The 14,685-nt window shown below is 43.7% G+C and overlaps 1 protein-coding gene across 7 annotated transcripts in view; it reads right to left on the bottom strand.

Moving 5' to 3' along the window:
- The window catches only part of SLC37A1 (solute carrier family 37 member 1), a 66,433-nt gene that overhangs the window by 33,993 nt on the left and 17,755 nt on the right, over nucleotides 1-14,685 (bottom strand). For all 7 annotated transcript variants that reach the window (XM_048865510.2, XM_075132518.1, XM_075132510.1 and 4 more), the window contains 2 exons: nucleotides 11,571-11,737; nucleotides 10,291-10,328 (listed from right to left, as the gene is read on the bottom strand). In XM_048865510.2, the coding sequence (XP_048721467.1) occupies nucleotides 10,291-10,328; nucleotides 11,571-11,737 (205 nt within the window). The remainder of the gene's footprint in view (nucleotides 1-10,290; nucleotides 10,329-11,570; nucleotides 11,738-14,685) is intronic.

The raw sequence follows: 14,685 nt of genomic DNA on the forward strand, positions 1-14,685 counted from the left end.
ATTCTATCTGAGCTTAGAAAATCTTACATAGTTTTAACTTAAGACATTTCATTGTACCTGAAGTTTTTTGGTTTCTTTAAGATTTAAGGTTGGCTTATGGACTCTGAATTTATTTGTACCATTCATGTAGGACTTTGAGCTCTGCAAGACAATTTTAAAGAGCACTACCTTAAAGAAGTCACTGATGCTAGAAACAGGGTTAGACCCTACTTTCACATACCAAAGATCTTTGTTCATCACACCTCAGATGCAAAGCCAAATGGAAAAACTTATGATTTGATAACTGTACATTCTAGTTATTTTAAATTCAGGTGGAGCTCTGTGAATCTTGCAAAATGTGAAAGAGAAGGCACTTTTACATATTCTCATTTCAAATTGTGCTGTACACAGGAGCGGCACAGGGAATTCAGATTGTGCGCTCATTCTACTTAATGGCTTTGACATTTTTCACCACAAAATCCACATTTTGTAGCAATACTTTAATCACAATTAGACTTCCTAAACTGATCCATTTATTTCAGAGGCTGCTATTAAAGGAACAATCTCTCTCCTCCCCCCTCCCCATTGAAGATAAAGATTTCTCACATTCTCTTATAAAATATTCATTCTAACTGTCCGAGCCCAGGAAGGGGGCACCAGGGTTGTAGTTATGGTCTTTGGGGTATGCCCTGCCTCCCCCCAAGGATCTGATCCTATCTATCCTCTGTGGGCTCCCCAGGCCCCCAACTGGAACAGATCTAAAATAGTTGCTTTCCTGTAAATATAGCCATTCATTTGCATGTGCAGTTGCACATCAGTGCATGCTGAAATTGCATTCTTTGAAAAATGTCACCATATGACACTTTATCTAAAAAGATTTGCCATAGACATGAAATGTGTGGGTTAGGTAAACCTTAAATGTATATTCACCACCAGGTAGAGAGAACATGGGGCTGTGTTCAGTTGGGTATAACATTAGAGGAGCAGAGGGAGGCACTAAACTTTACAAAGTGCCTTAGTACATCCTGAATGTTATGTAAAAAATATAGTCAGAAAAGCATGCCCTGTCCATATCTAAAGTCTTAATTTAAAAGGAAATATAGACAAAATTTGCCCCAGATAAAGTTTATGGATGCATATTTTTGTTGTTCTTTAGTTGTTCATTCCTCCAGTGCAGAAAATTTATGGAGGGATGAGGATAAATTATGTATAATCCATAAAAGGTAAAGTGCAGTCAAAGATTGAAGTAATTATCCTTGACGGGCCCAAGTCCAAGAACAAGGATTCTGCAAAATACATACTAGAAATGGTCTTATTGAAAAGAAGAGTCGTGTTGGGAAGTGAATTACAATGATCTAGCAGAAAGAAAATCTATTATCTGAAGAAAGAGCAGCTATATCTTTATCTAAAGGTTAAGAAGAGAAAAAGTGAAAGATTTTTTTCCATTTCACTGTTTAAATGCCATATACTCTGGTAAAGGGGAAATGCCTGGAGACGAGGACTAGACTGAGAGGCTGCATATTAAATATTTACACTTTATCTTCTGGAGAGAAGTAAGAAGTTGAAAAGTAGGGAGCCTTCCAGATATGGGAGAACTTTACCACAAGAATTTTTAAAGAACTGATATTTCTGCAGAAAGGGAAAGCCAAGTTAAAAGAGTCCTTAGAACAAAAGAACTGCAACATGTTCATAGGTAATGATCAGCTGGGTCTACAGGCTATGTTGCAAGAACAGTAAATGAGAGATTAGATTAGAAGCAATGAAAAAGATACCAAATCTTCACATAACGCTGTACATTTCTTTCCCTATTACAAATGCCATTAAACCTGCCCTCTACTGTCACTTATCAAATTCCTTTATTGCAGATTGCACAGACTGCTTGAACTACAGCTTCTGTGGAGAGCAGAGCTCTGTGGAAAGCTTAGACAAAGACTCCACTTCTGGCATTTACACCAGACTGAAATATTTTGAAACAAGTTTCAGATGTACAAGTACACAAACCAAGGTGAAACGGCCAAAGCACTTAAAGTGCACCTTCTATTTTTGGGATTGTTGAAAAAAAACAAAAAAAAAACCTTAATTTTAAATGAAATTATCTTCATGAGTGGATTCTGTTTCCAGATAGAACTCCTTTTTTAACCGAGCAAAGCCAGATACAAGTGACCCTGTGTATCCTGAGAAATCTGTGGAGAAAGTCAGAGTTAGGTGTTGTAGGTTGTCAAGGTTCCTCCCCCACTCTGAACTCTAGGGTACAGATGTGGGGACCTGCATGAAAAACCTCCTAAGCTTATCTTTACCAGCTTAGGTCAAAACTTCCCCAAGGTACAAAATATTACACCCGTTATCCTTGGAATGGCCGCTACCACCACCAAACTAATACTGGTTACTGGGGAAGAGCTGTTTGGACGCGTCTTTCCCCCCAAAATACTTCCCAAAACCTTGCACCCCACTTCCTGGACAAGGTTTGGTAAAAAGCCTCACCAATTTGCCTAGGTGACTACAGACCCAGACCCTTGGATCTTAAGAACAATGAACAATCCTCCCAACACTTGCACCCCCCCTTTCCTGGGAAATGTTGGATAAAAAGCCTCACCAATTTGCATAGGTGACCACAGACCCAAACCCTTGGATCTGAGAACAATGAAAAAGCATTCAGTTTTTACAAGAAGACTTTTAATAAAAAATAGAAGTAATTAGAAATAAAGAAATCCCCCCTGTAAAATCAGGATGGTAGATATCTTACAGGGTAATTAGATTCAAAAACATAGAGAACCCCTCTAGGCAAAACCTTAAGTTACAAAAAAGATACACAGACAGAAATAGTTATTCTATTCAGCACAATTCTTTTCTCAGCCATTTAAAGAAATCATAATCTAACACATACCTAGCTAGATTACTTACTAAAAGTTCTAAGACTCCATTCCTGTTCTGTCCCTGGCAAGAGCAGCACACAGAGAGAGAGAGACTCTTTGTTCCTCTCCCTCCTCCCAGCTTTTGAAAGTATCTTGTCTCCTCATTGGTCATTTTGGTCAGGTGCCAGCGAGGTTACCTTTAGCTTCTTAACCCTTTACAGGTGAGAGGAGCTTTCCCCTGGCCAGGAGGGATTTCAAAGGGGTTTACCCTTCCCTTTATATTTATGACACGCCCCCCAAATCTCAGCTAGGGTGAAACACTGGCTGGGATTTCTTCCTGGAGCTCTAGGAAAAACAGAGTTAATAAGACACATGCATCTCTAAACATACTACCAAGTACATAAAGACTAACAATATTTTCCACATCTCAAGGACGATTTTAACCAGTTGATTCTGGGAAACTTTCACGGGAGAGTGCATCAGCCACTTTGTTAGAAGCTCCTGAGATGTGCTGGACGTCGAAATCAAAATCTTGGAGAGCTAAACTCCACCGAAGAAGTTTTTTGTTAGTTTCCTTGACGGTGTGAAGCCACTTCAGTGCAGCATGGTCGGTTTGCAGGTGGAAACGCCGTCCCCAAACATATGGGCGTAGCTTTTCCAGAGCGTAGACAATGGCGTAACATTCCTTTTCAGTGACTGACCAGTTGCTTTCCCTCTCAGACAGTTTTTTGCTGAGAAACACTACAGGGTGGAATTCTTGATCAGGTCCTTTCTGCATTAAAACTGCTCCCACACCACGCTCGGACGCATCTGTGGTTACTAGGAACGGTTTGTCAAAGTCTGGGGCCCTTAGTACAGGGTCAGACATGAGTGTCGCTTTAAGCTTGTTAAAGGCCTTCTGACACTTTCCGGTCCACTGAACAGCATTTGGCTGTTTCTTTTTGGTTAGGTCTGTCAGTGGGGCAGCGATTTGGCTGTAGTGCGGTACAAATAGTCTGTAATAACCAGCCAAGCCTAAGAAGGATTGAACCTGTTTCTTTGACTTTGGGACAGGCCACTTTTGGATAGCATCCACTTTGGCCTGTAGGGGGCTGATAGTTCCTTGACCCACCTGGTGTCCAAGGTAAGTCACTCTGTTTAGGCCTATTTGACACTTCTTAGCCTTAACAGTTAGTCCTGCCTCCCTTATGCGCTCAAGGACTTTTTGTAGATGTTCCAGGTGGTCTGCCCAGGAATCCGAAAATATGGCCACATCGTCAAGGTAGGCGACTGCATATTCTCCTAATCCCGCTAGGAGACCATCTACAAGTCTTTGGAAAGTGGCGGGTGCATTTCGCAGCCCGAAAGGGAGTACATTAAATTCATACAGCCCGAGATGTGTGATGAAGGCTGACCTTTCCTTGGCAGATTCGTCTAGCGGTACCTGCCAGTACCCCTTGGTTAAGTCCAAGGTAGAGATGAACTGGGCCCGTCCCAGTTTCTCTAATAGTTCATCTGTGCGTGGCATTGGATAGTTGTCTGGGCGAGTTACAGCATTTATCTTACGGTAGTCCACGCAAAAACGTATTTCCCCATCTGGTTTGGGAACTAGAACCACTGGAGATGCCCATGCACTTTCAGAGGGGCGGATTACCCCCATCTGTAACATATCCTGGATCTCCCGTTCTATAGCAGTTTTAGCTTGAGGAGACACCCGGTAAGGTTGGACCCTAATTTGGTGAGCATTACCTGTGTCAATGGAGTGGTATGCCCGTTCAGTCAGTCCTGGGGCTGAGAACGTTGGCGCGTAGCTAGTGCACAGCTCCTGGATCTGCTGTCGCTGCATACGCCCAAGGGTCATGGAGAGGTTCACCTCTTCCACACCACCAGCACATTTCCCTTCGTAGTAAACACCTTCAGGCCACTCAGCGTCGTCTCCTCCCTGGGCTGTAAACTGACAAACCTTTAATTCTCTGGATCGATTAGAAGAGCTGAGAGGCGGTGGGTTGCTCCGTGCCGCCGTCCAAGCTCTCTGGAGGCTTTCATCTGCTTCCTGTTCGGTCTGGAACTGTTCCCTTGATGCTGGAGACATCAGTTCCTCATGGGATTGTGGACCTAGGCTTGGTCCCTCTGGAAGCGATATAGGGAATGGAGCTGTTTCTGTTGACTGTGAACCGCTCTCTGCTGGTGCACTATGTTGGGATTCAGGCTCCGGCTGAGCCTCTTGGGTCAGGTTATCGGCTGCTGCCAGTTCAGGTTCGGTGGGGCCCTCTGGTGTTGAGGTTGCAAGTACTGGATTTAGTGCTGACACGGGGTCTGGTGTTGGTTGTTCGGCTGGTTCCGGTTCTGGGACTGGTTCCGTCTGGGTCTCTGGGACTGGATCCACTACTGCTGTTGCAGACATTGGCCTGGGGTCCAGGTCCATCACCTCTGACTGGGTCCTGATAGAAGTTTCCGGAACAGAGCTAGGCCTCACGGCTTGTTTAGCCTGGCTGCGGGTGACCATTCCCACCCTCTTGGCCTGCTTCACATGATTGGCCAAGTCTTCCCCCAACAGCATGGGGATGGGATAATCATCATGGACTGCAAAAGTCCACATTCCTGACCAGCCCTTGTACTGGACAGGCAACTTGGCTGTAGGCAAATTGAAAGAGTTGGACTTGAAGGGTTGAATCGTCACTTGGATCTCTGAGTTGATTAAATTGGGGTCCACTAAGGAAGCATGGATAGCTGACACTTGTGCTCCGGTGTCCCTCCACGCGGTGACCTTCTTCCCGCCCACACTCACAGTTTCCCTCCGCTCCAAGGGTATCTGGGAGGTATCTGGGCCTGTGGACCTCTGGTGTGATTCCGGTGCAATGAACTGTAATCTGTTGGGGTTCTTGGGGCAGTTGGCCTTTACATGCCCCAGCTCGTTACACTTAAAACATCGTCCAGCTGACGGGTCACTGGGGCGAGGAGGGTTGCTGGAGAACGGGGTGGTGGGACGATAAGGGGTCTGGAGGGTTCTTTGGGAGGTAGGTGGGGCTTTGGGCGGCCCCCGGTAATGGGGTGTGGTCTGGGGTGGTCCCTTCTGGTCTCCGCTCCAACTGCGACCAGTTTTCTTCTTCTCTGCCACCTCCACCCATCTGGCTCCAATCTCTCCTGCCTCAATTACAGTTTTGGGTTTCCCATCTAGGATGTATCTATTTCCTCAGGAACACCCTCTAAGAATTGTTCCATTTGCATTAGGAAGGGTAAATTTACTGGAGATTCAACACTTGCTCCTGATATCCAGGCATCCCAATGTTTCACAATGTGGTAGGCATGTCGGGTAAATGACCTGTCTGGTTTCCACCTTAGGGCTCTGAACCTCCGACGAGACTGCTCGGGTGTTATCCCCATTCTGACTCTCGCCTTGGATTTAAACAGTTCATACTTGTTCATGTGTTCTTTAGGCATTTCAGCTGCCACCTCAGCTAAGGGTCCACTGAGCTGCGGCCTCAGCTCTACCATGTATTGGTCAGTAGAGATGTTGTACCCAAGGCAGGCCCTTTCGAAGTTCTCTAAGAAGGCCTCAGTATCACCACCTGCCTTGTAGGTGGGGAACTTTCTGGGATGGGAAGTGGTACCTGGAGAAGGATTGCTAGGGTTTGTTGGTATATTCTGCTGGGCCTTTATCCTCTCCATCTCCTCCACATGCTTCCTCTCTTTTTCCTTCTCCTCCTCCACTTGCTTCCTTGCCTCCATTTCCCTCTTGTGGGCAGCCTCTTGGTGTTGTTCTGCCTCCCTTTCTTGTTCCTTCTTCAGCTGCATGAGTTCTATCTGTCTTTCATGTTCCCTTTGTCTTTCCTCAGCCTGAAATTTGGCTAATTCCAGCTGTAGTCGAGCTGAGGATTTGGTCATTCTAACCTCTCTGTTTTTAACTAACTTTACACCCGAGGTTTAGAAATAAACAAACAAAACTTGGCTGTAAAATTTTGCTGTGCTGGAATAGAATACCTATTCTCTGATAGTGACTGTCAGCCTACAGAAAAAAACAATTCCCTTGTCTCTGCTCTGGGCCCAAATTAAAGCAAAAAACCTCCAACTACTTGGAAACCTGCTTACCCAGCCCAAAGAAAAAGCAAATGGGTAGAACACACACCCCCTATTTACTTTTAGGAAGAAAAGAAAAAAAAACCTCTGGTTTGGAAGACTGTGAAGTTCCCTGCAGGAGTTAAGTACCCTGCCTCCAGGCAAAGAAAACCTGCAATTCACAAGATAATCCCCTTTTGTCTCTGCTTGGCCACAAAGCAGAGAGAAACCAAGCTGCTTTCAGTTTCAAAGCTGCTTTCTGGACTTCCTAAAAATTCCTTTTTAAAATCTGTATTTCTAGTTCAAAAAATCTCAACTGGATCTCAAAATGATTTCAGGTTAATCCCACCACTGTGCCACCATGTCAAGGTTCCTCCCCCACTCTGAACTCTAGGGTACAGATGTGGGGACCTGCATGAAAAACCTCCTAAGCTTATCTTTACCAGCTTAGGTCAAAACTTCCCCAAGGTACAAAATATTACACCCGTTATCCTTGGAATGGCCGCTACCACCACCAAACTAATACTGGTTACTGGGGAAGAGCTGTTTGGACGCGTCTTTCCCCCCCAAAATACTTCCCAAAACCTTGCACCCCACTTCCTGGACAAGGTTTGGTAAAAAGCCTCACCAATTTGCCTAGGTGACTACAGACCCAGACCCTTGGATCTTAAGAACAATGAACAATCCTCCCAACACTTGCACCCCCCCTTTCCTGGGAAATGTTGGATAAAAAGCCTCACCAATTTGCATAGGTGACCACAGACCCAAACCCTTGGATCTGAGAACAATGAAAAAGCATTCAGTTTTTACAAGAAGACTTTTAATAAAAAATAGAAGTAATTAGAAATAAAGAAATCCCCCCTGTAAAATCAGGATGGTAGATATCTTACAGGGTAATTAGATTCAAAAACATAGAGAACCCCTCTAGGCAAAACCTTAAGTTACAAAAAAGATACACAGACAGAAATAGTTATTCTATTCAGCACAATTCTTTTCTCAGCCATTTAAAGAAATCATAATCTAACACATACCTAGCTAGATTACTTACTAAAAGTTCTAAGACTCCATTCCTGTTCTGTCCCTGGCAAGAGCAGCACACAGAGAGAGACAGACTCTTTGTTCCTCTCCCTCCTCCCAGCTTTTGAAAGTATCTTGTCTCCTCATTGGTCATTTTGGTCAGGTGCCAGCGAGGTTACCTTTAGCTTCTTAACCCTTTACAGGTGAGAGGAGCTTTCCCCTGGCCAGGAGGGATTTCAAAGGGGTTTACCCTTCCCTTTATATTTATGACATAGGTTCTGTTCCAGTCTCTGCCACTGATTCGGGAGGAAAAATTAGCAATTTTTGCATAGCTTGTAACTTACAGTGTAGTCACTTGAAAGTATGGAGGGAACTGGACTCCCTGTTTTCTTGTCCCTTCAAATTATGGGGAACGTGAAAATAAAAATCACCAGACCAACTCACAGATGGTGCCTTAGATTTACTCTCTGTGAGGAACTACTCCTCATGGTAACTTTTCAAGTTTTTATTGCTTCATCTGCAAGTAGAAGATTGTCTCTGCTCTGCTTAGATTCAAATAGACTCTTGAATTATTATTTACAAAAAAAGTTTCAGAAATTTTCAAAGGGACCCATTCCCCATGGGAATTTGCTTTTCAGAAGGACTGAAAACAAAGTGGCAGCTAGAATTTTATGACTTCCTGCAAAATTCTGCAGCTGGTCTAGCAAGGCCAAGGTTTTTGTTTCAAGTGATGGCACTGTCTGTTTATTATCTTAATACTTTAGCTGTACCCTTCAGTTGTTATTCATCTATACTTCAGCAACCTGATTTGTTAATCAATGTACTATTAATTGATTTAACTTCTACAGATTAATTCTGTGGTGAATACAGGAGAATGCACTACCTTCCACTCCTGTTGACTTCACTCTGTACTTTTCAGACTTCAAATTTTAAATTTGAGGTATTCCCACATTCAAACATCATGTGACTTCCTAGGATGAATTGAACTCTTGGCAAATTTTGCATTCTGGGGCTATTTCTGAGTGAAATCTAGGAGAGAAATGTGTTTAAAACCTCCTATGGGATTGCAAATAAGAATCTGTGGGAGGGAGCGATGCTTTGCGCTCCAGAGAGCAAGGTTTCCTTGGAAACAGTAGGTCAAATGCATCAGACAATGAGGCTGGGTGTGGGGCAATTATCTTGCTGATGTTCATGAAAAGATTAAGATAATGGCCTCTTGTTTTTTGGGGGGTGGCTGCAAGAAAACAAATCCCCAATTGCCTTTTTTTTTGGTTCAACAGCATCAAGACAGAGATAGTTGAAGGTCATTTTTTCTTTCGTATCAGCTTTTGGTAAGACAGATAAGCAATACGCTGTGCAGAACTCTTTAACAATGCCTTCCAGTAACAGCGTATTGAAGTAAATGGAATACATTTACCTCAGCAAAGCTTAGTGGCAAATTCTGAGATCTATCTTTCTTTCCAGCAACTGCATGAAGCAATTGAAACATTCACCAGGATGTTTCTCAATAGGTAGCAAAAAATACTGAAGAAAAATATCTTCCAGCTCAAAGTGTCTATGAGTCATGTAACTTCAATCCAGTAAGATTTGCTTGTATTTAAAAAATGAGAAGGAATTAAATGGAAAATATAGACAGTACAGTATTTTCTGAAATTAGGTGACCAAAATATGTGATAAATCCAAAAACAGATATGTTTGAGAGAATGGCAATTAAAATGATAGAAACTTTATATCAGGAGAGATTGAAAAGATTGATGATCATGTCCTTTAAAGAGGCAAACAGTAAGAGGAGAAGAGAAAGCTGTACAAAAAATAATACATGCTACAGAGAAGGCCAATCCACCCCAAGTTACCATACAAGAACAAGATTGCATGCAAAATTAAGAAAGTCAATATATTCAAAACAGATACAGGACATTTTCTTTCAATGTACAATTCATCTTTGGGACGAACTGCCAAAGGATATCATTAAGGCAAATGATATAGACCCAAATCATTCCTTACCCCAGTGAAATCTGGGGGCAGGAGAAAATACATTCACTTGAGGATCCCCTTGTGGGGATCTTCTCCCTCAAACTGTTCCTTATGCTAATTTAAACAAAATTTTAAAAATCCAGTTTAAAAAAAAAAAAATCAATCCTCCCCCCCAACACCAATTTTTATCCCCCCACCGGCAAACTGCATGAATAATACTCTAAGTCCACTACAAAACCAACACACCACATTATCATGAGTCCTACACCAAGCTTAATTTATTTCCCTGGCGGGTATTAGAACCCCTCATTGTTCAAATGTATACCAGAAGGCTAGTTTCATACTATAACTACCAAATGATGTCCTATTTATCCATTAAAAAAGAAAAGTAACATAAAATATAACAATGAATATTACAATAATGTTCACTTACACTGGATGGTTTGCAAGTGCAACTTAAATCTTTAGGGTCTGAAATACAACAAAACACCAGTTAATCAAACATAAGGAATCATTCTTCTAAAACCCTGTGGATATTAAAGCCTGGTCTACACTTAGAAAAGTTGCTATAATGGTATAACTATGCCTGATAGGGGTATGATTTTTTTACTGATGCACTTATACCCAGTATAAGCCTTAGCATAGATGCAGTATACTGGTATACAGATGCCTTATATTGATATAGTTTATTTTGCTCCCTGAGCCGGCATAAGCTACTTTTGTATAAGCACTTCTATACTGATATAATTGCCTCCACGCTGTATGTAGGTGCACATGCGTGTATTCTTGCTGCTTTAAATCATAATTAAAGCAATAAAATTTTCTGGTATCGTCTAGCCCCAAATGAAAAAAAAATACCCCTATCCATTTTGACCTACAGATACAATATTTGTTTCTTTTCTTTAATATTCAGCCCACAGACAAAGAGTACAGTTAAGTCATTTTCAGTCAGACACAATGCATATGAAGTCAAGTGAAGATGTCATATGTTATCAGACTAGGAATACCCCAATTCCCCCATCCATACGTGGAGTCTGACTCCTTGCCTCACAAGTAGGCTCACTGAAGTCAAGTGAAGATACAGATCGAGAGGATATGATTTGGGGTGAAGTAGGACAAATACATTCTGGTAGGGTATATCATACCTTTGCTGCTTTAAGATCATGTTGCTGCAATCACTCCACGTGATGCTCTACCTTAAGACCACTCAAACAAGAACTAGTGCAGGATGCCATGGCCAGCTTAAGTAGAGGTCCTGATCAGAAGCACATTACACCTGTACTCCATGATTTGTACTAGTTCCCAGTAAATTTCAGAGTGGAATTCAAGGACTTAGTGTTAACCTGTAAAGCTCTAAATGGGTTAAAAACCATTTACCCGAGAGCTTGCCTTTCTCCCCAGGCCAGAGTTGTGATCAGTGGAGACCCTTGAGCTATAAATGAGAGTGCGGGGGTCAGACTAGGACTTTGCAAATGCCCCCTCAGGATGTCAGATCTTGGCCTTCTGAACATGCTGAAAAGCCTATCTTTTTTCCATGTAGATTCTGGGAAAGACGTGACCCGAGTGCCTGGTGGATATTTGTTTAGGTACGAGCAGACCTTTATAGGTATTTTGCATTGTGTATTTTAATTTGTGTAATGGGGGTTCCCAGCATAGGATGGACAGCTACAGTTTTGTATAAATAAGAATAAAAATAAGGAAATATATACTTACGTTCAACGAGAAACAGAAAACAAACGGTTCCCAGGCAAGCAATTATAACACCAGGAACCACAAAAGACAGACCCCAGCAGGTAGATACCCAGTAACCAGCAATTAAGGATCCTAAGATATTCCCTACGGAAGTGTGAGAATTCCAGATTCCCATGATCAAACCTCTCCTGCATTCAAAAGGATGCCAGTTTTAGTTATTCTGCTCATAAACATTATTAAGTAGCGTACAGAATGACAGACAGTAGTTAATCTTTGGCACTGTTGAAGTATTTGAGGCTTTATCACTCTATAACTGTACATAACCCTTTACACTACTGCCTTTAATCTGACCGTTTCAAAGTACCTAAACATTAATGAATGTATCCTAAAAGCTTCCTTGTGCAGGATATGGGTATTATTCAGAATCTGGCACGATTGGGACCTGCTAGCCTGATTAAGGCCATTGAAATATATGGAATGACTCCCATTAATTTCAGTGGATTTTGGATCAGGTCCTAAAGATGCACTTTTGCTACAGAAAAAGAAAGACGTGTTCTTAGTGTGAATCACCTATGTCTACACTAGAACCGTTACAGCAGCACAGCTGCAGCACTGTAGCGTAGGTACTTGCTACAGCGACAGAAGGGGTTTTTCTGTCATCAGGGCTGATGTAACCACTAGGCGAACTAGGCGGCCGCCTAGGGCGCCAAGATTTGGGGGCGCCAAAAAGCAGCGCCCCCCAATTTATTTTTACACTATTGCTGGAAAACGAATGAATAAAGAAAAGAGAAACACAGTTGAACTTGCATTTTAACCATTATGCAGTATTCATTTTTGAAAGTTTATGATGGGCGATGCTCCGGGGGGGAAGGGAAAGCGCGGTGGCGCAAGGTGGAAGTTTCGCCTAGGGTGCAAAATATCCTTGCACCAGCCCCGTCTGTCATGGTAGTAAATCCGCCCCCTTGAGAGGTTGTAGCTAGGTCAATGGAAGAATTCAGCCTGGTCTACACTACAAAGTTAGGTTGATGTAAGGGTAGGCTGGGTCACAGAGGATCACTATTGGCATTTCAACATCACCAATGGTAATTTACAGGTCAGGAAAGTCAGTCCTTGCGTGAAGCTTTCTGAACAGTCCTGTATTCTTAAAGATGTGAGCAGCATCATGCACGTTCTGTGAACAGCCCACATTGAGGTTAATGAAGCATCCTCGGTGATCCACCAACGCTTGCAATAGCCACAGAAAAACGGTCCTTTCTGTTGATGTACTCTGTGGCAAGGTGGGGTGGTGCCAAAATGTGTGCCGCCTATTGCTCCACTGCAGCGTGGGAACCCCATTGCTGCAAATCCATCCACTGTGTCCTGCACGTTGCCAAGAGTACAGTCCTGCATAGCAGGAGGCAATTAAAGATCCTTCACACTAGCATGACAACGGCCCCCACAGTGGATATGCCAACTCCAACATGATTTCCCACTGAATAGTAGCAATCTGGCTTTGCACGTTTCCACAGTGTGATTGGCACTCGCTTCTCCCTTATCAGTGCAGCTCTCATTTTCCTGTCCTGGTGCAGGAGGGCTGGGGTGAGCTCAGCACACAGATCCATGGATGTGGCCTTGCACATCTGAAAATTCTGCAGCCGCTGCTCATCATCCCAAGCTTGCATTATAGGACATCATCCCACCAGTCAGTGTTCATTTCTTGGGCCCAGAAGCGGTCAAGCTACAGAACTGTAGTTGTGCTGTCGTAGGCACTTGTAGCAGAACATACCCTTACTGTTTATACTGTTCGTACAGTGGCACCTATAATAGGGACATCAGACCCTACGGTAGCATTAATGTGCATTATTTCTGTGCAACTGGCATTGGTGCCAATGGATTAACTGCGCAGCTACCCCAATGTTATGGAGAAACACTGTACGATGTTACAAAAGAACCGTAAAATATCCCCCACTGCAGGATTGAAAAAGTTGGCTTTGTAAAGAGTGAGCACTATGAAAGAGCAACAAATTTTGTTCATCCATCTGCCAAATATAATCTCTTTAAATTCATACTTTGAGTTGTATTATAAAAAAAGTAGTAAAAACAAATAAGCCTTATGGCACTTTTTGATGCATACCCTGATGATTTTTAAACAGAAGTGAAAGCAATGGGAAATTCCAGTTTAAAACCAATGGCACAATACAGCCCTTATTTTGTTTTTTAAAGTGTTTTTAGGCTGAGAACATTTGCCAGAGTTCCTCTCAATTTAACTCTGAAGTACTTTACTTATATGTCTGAGAGTTATTAATGAACACACACCAATACAGATGTTTGAAACTGCAAGCAAACATGTTTTGCACAGGGGGCGCGTGACTCTGGCATTTGGGGAGGCTGGGTGGGAGCACTAGAAGTTCCATAGAAGTGGGGGGGCTACTGGTGCATGAACCCTGGCCCCGCCCCCTGCTCCACCCCGCTGAGCCCCCTCCTCCAAAGCGCTCCCCCTCCGCTCCTCTCCACCCCCTCTCCTGATGGCCACTTCCCCTGCTCATTCCTCTCCTCCCCTTCCCCCAGAAGCCCCAGTCCTTCTCCTGAGCCCCCTCCAGCCCCCTGCTGCTCGTTTCTCTCCGCCCTTTTTGAACTATTTAGTTAAGTTAGTTGCCACAACATGGGCAGCGAGTATAAGAGACTTGGGGAGCTAAGTCTCCCCAAATGGGGCAAGAAATGCCAGCTGAGGCACACCTTATGGAGACCTGATGAGTGGAGTGCTGCCACCAGAAGCTCCCAAGAAGTGAGGGGGAGCCACTGGTGCCCAGACCATGGCCCCGCCCGGACTCCGTCTGTGCTCCACCTCGAAGCCCCGCCCTCACTTGGCCTCTTCCCCTGTGGCCCCACCCCCACCGCACCTCTTCCCCTGGAGACTCCGTCCTCACTCTGTCTCTTCCTGTCCTGCCCAGCTGCCGCTCACTCCTCTCTGCCCCCTCACTCCCGTCGCTCACCCTTAAGGCAGAAGAGGGCAGAAAGGAGTGAGCGGCTGGTGGGTGGGTGGATTGGCTCGATTCAGCTCGGTGGCAGAGATGAGTGTGTGGTACGGTTGCCAAATTTCTAATCACACAAAACTGAACTCCCTTGCTCCACCCCTGCCCTGCCCCTTCCCTGAAGT

Source organism: Caretta caretta, chromosome 1, assembly GCF_965140235.1.
Source record: "Caretta caretta isolate rCarCar2 chromosome 1, rCarCar1.hap1, whole genome shotgun sequence".
Classification (NCBI taxonomy): Eukaryota; Metazoa; Chordata; order Testudines; family Cheloniidae; genus Caretta; species Caretta caretta.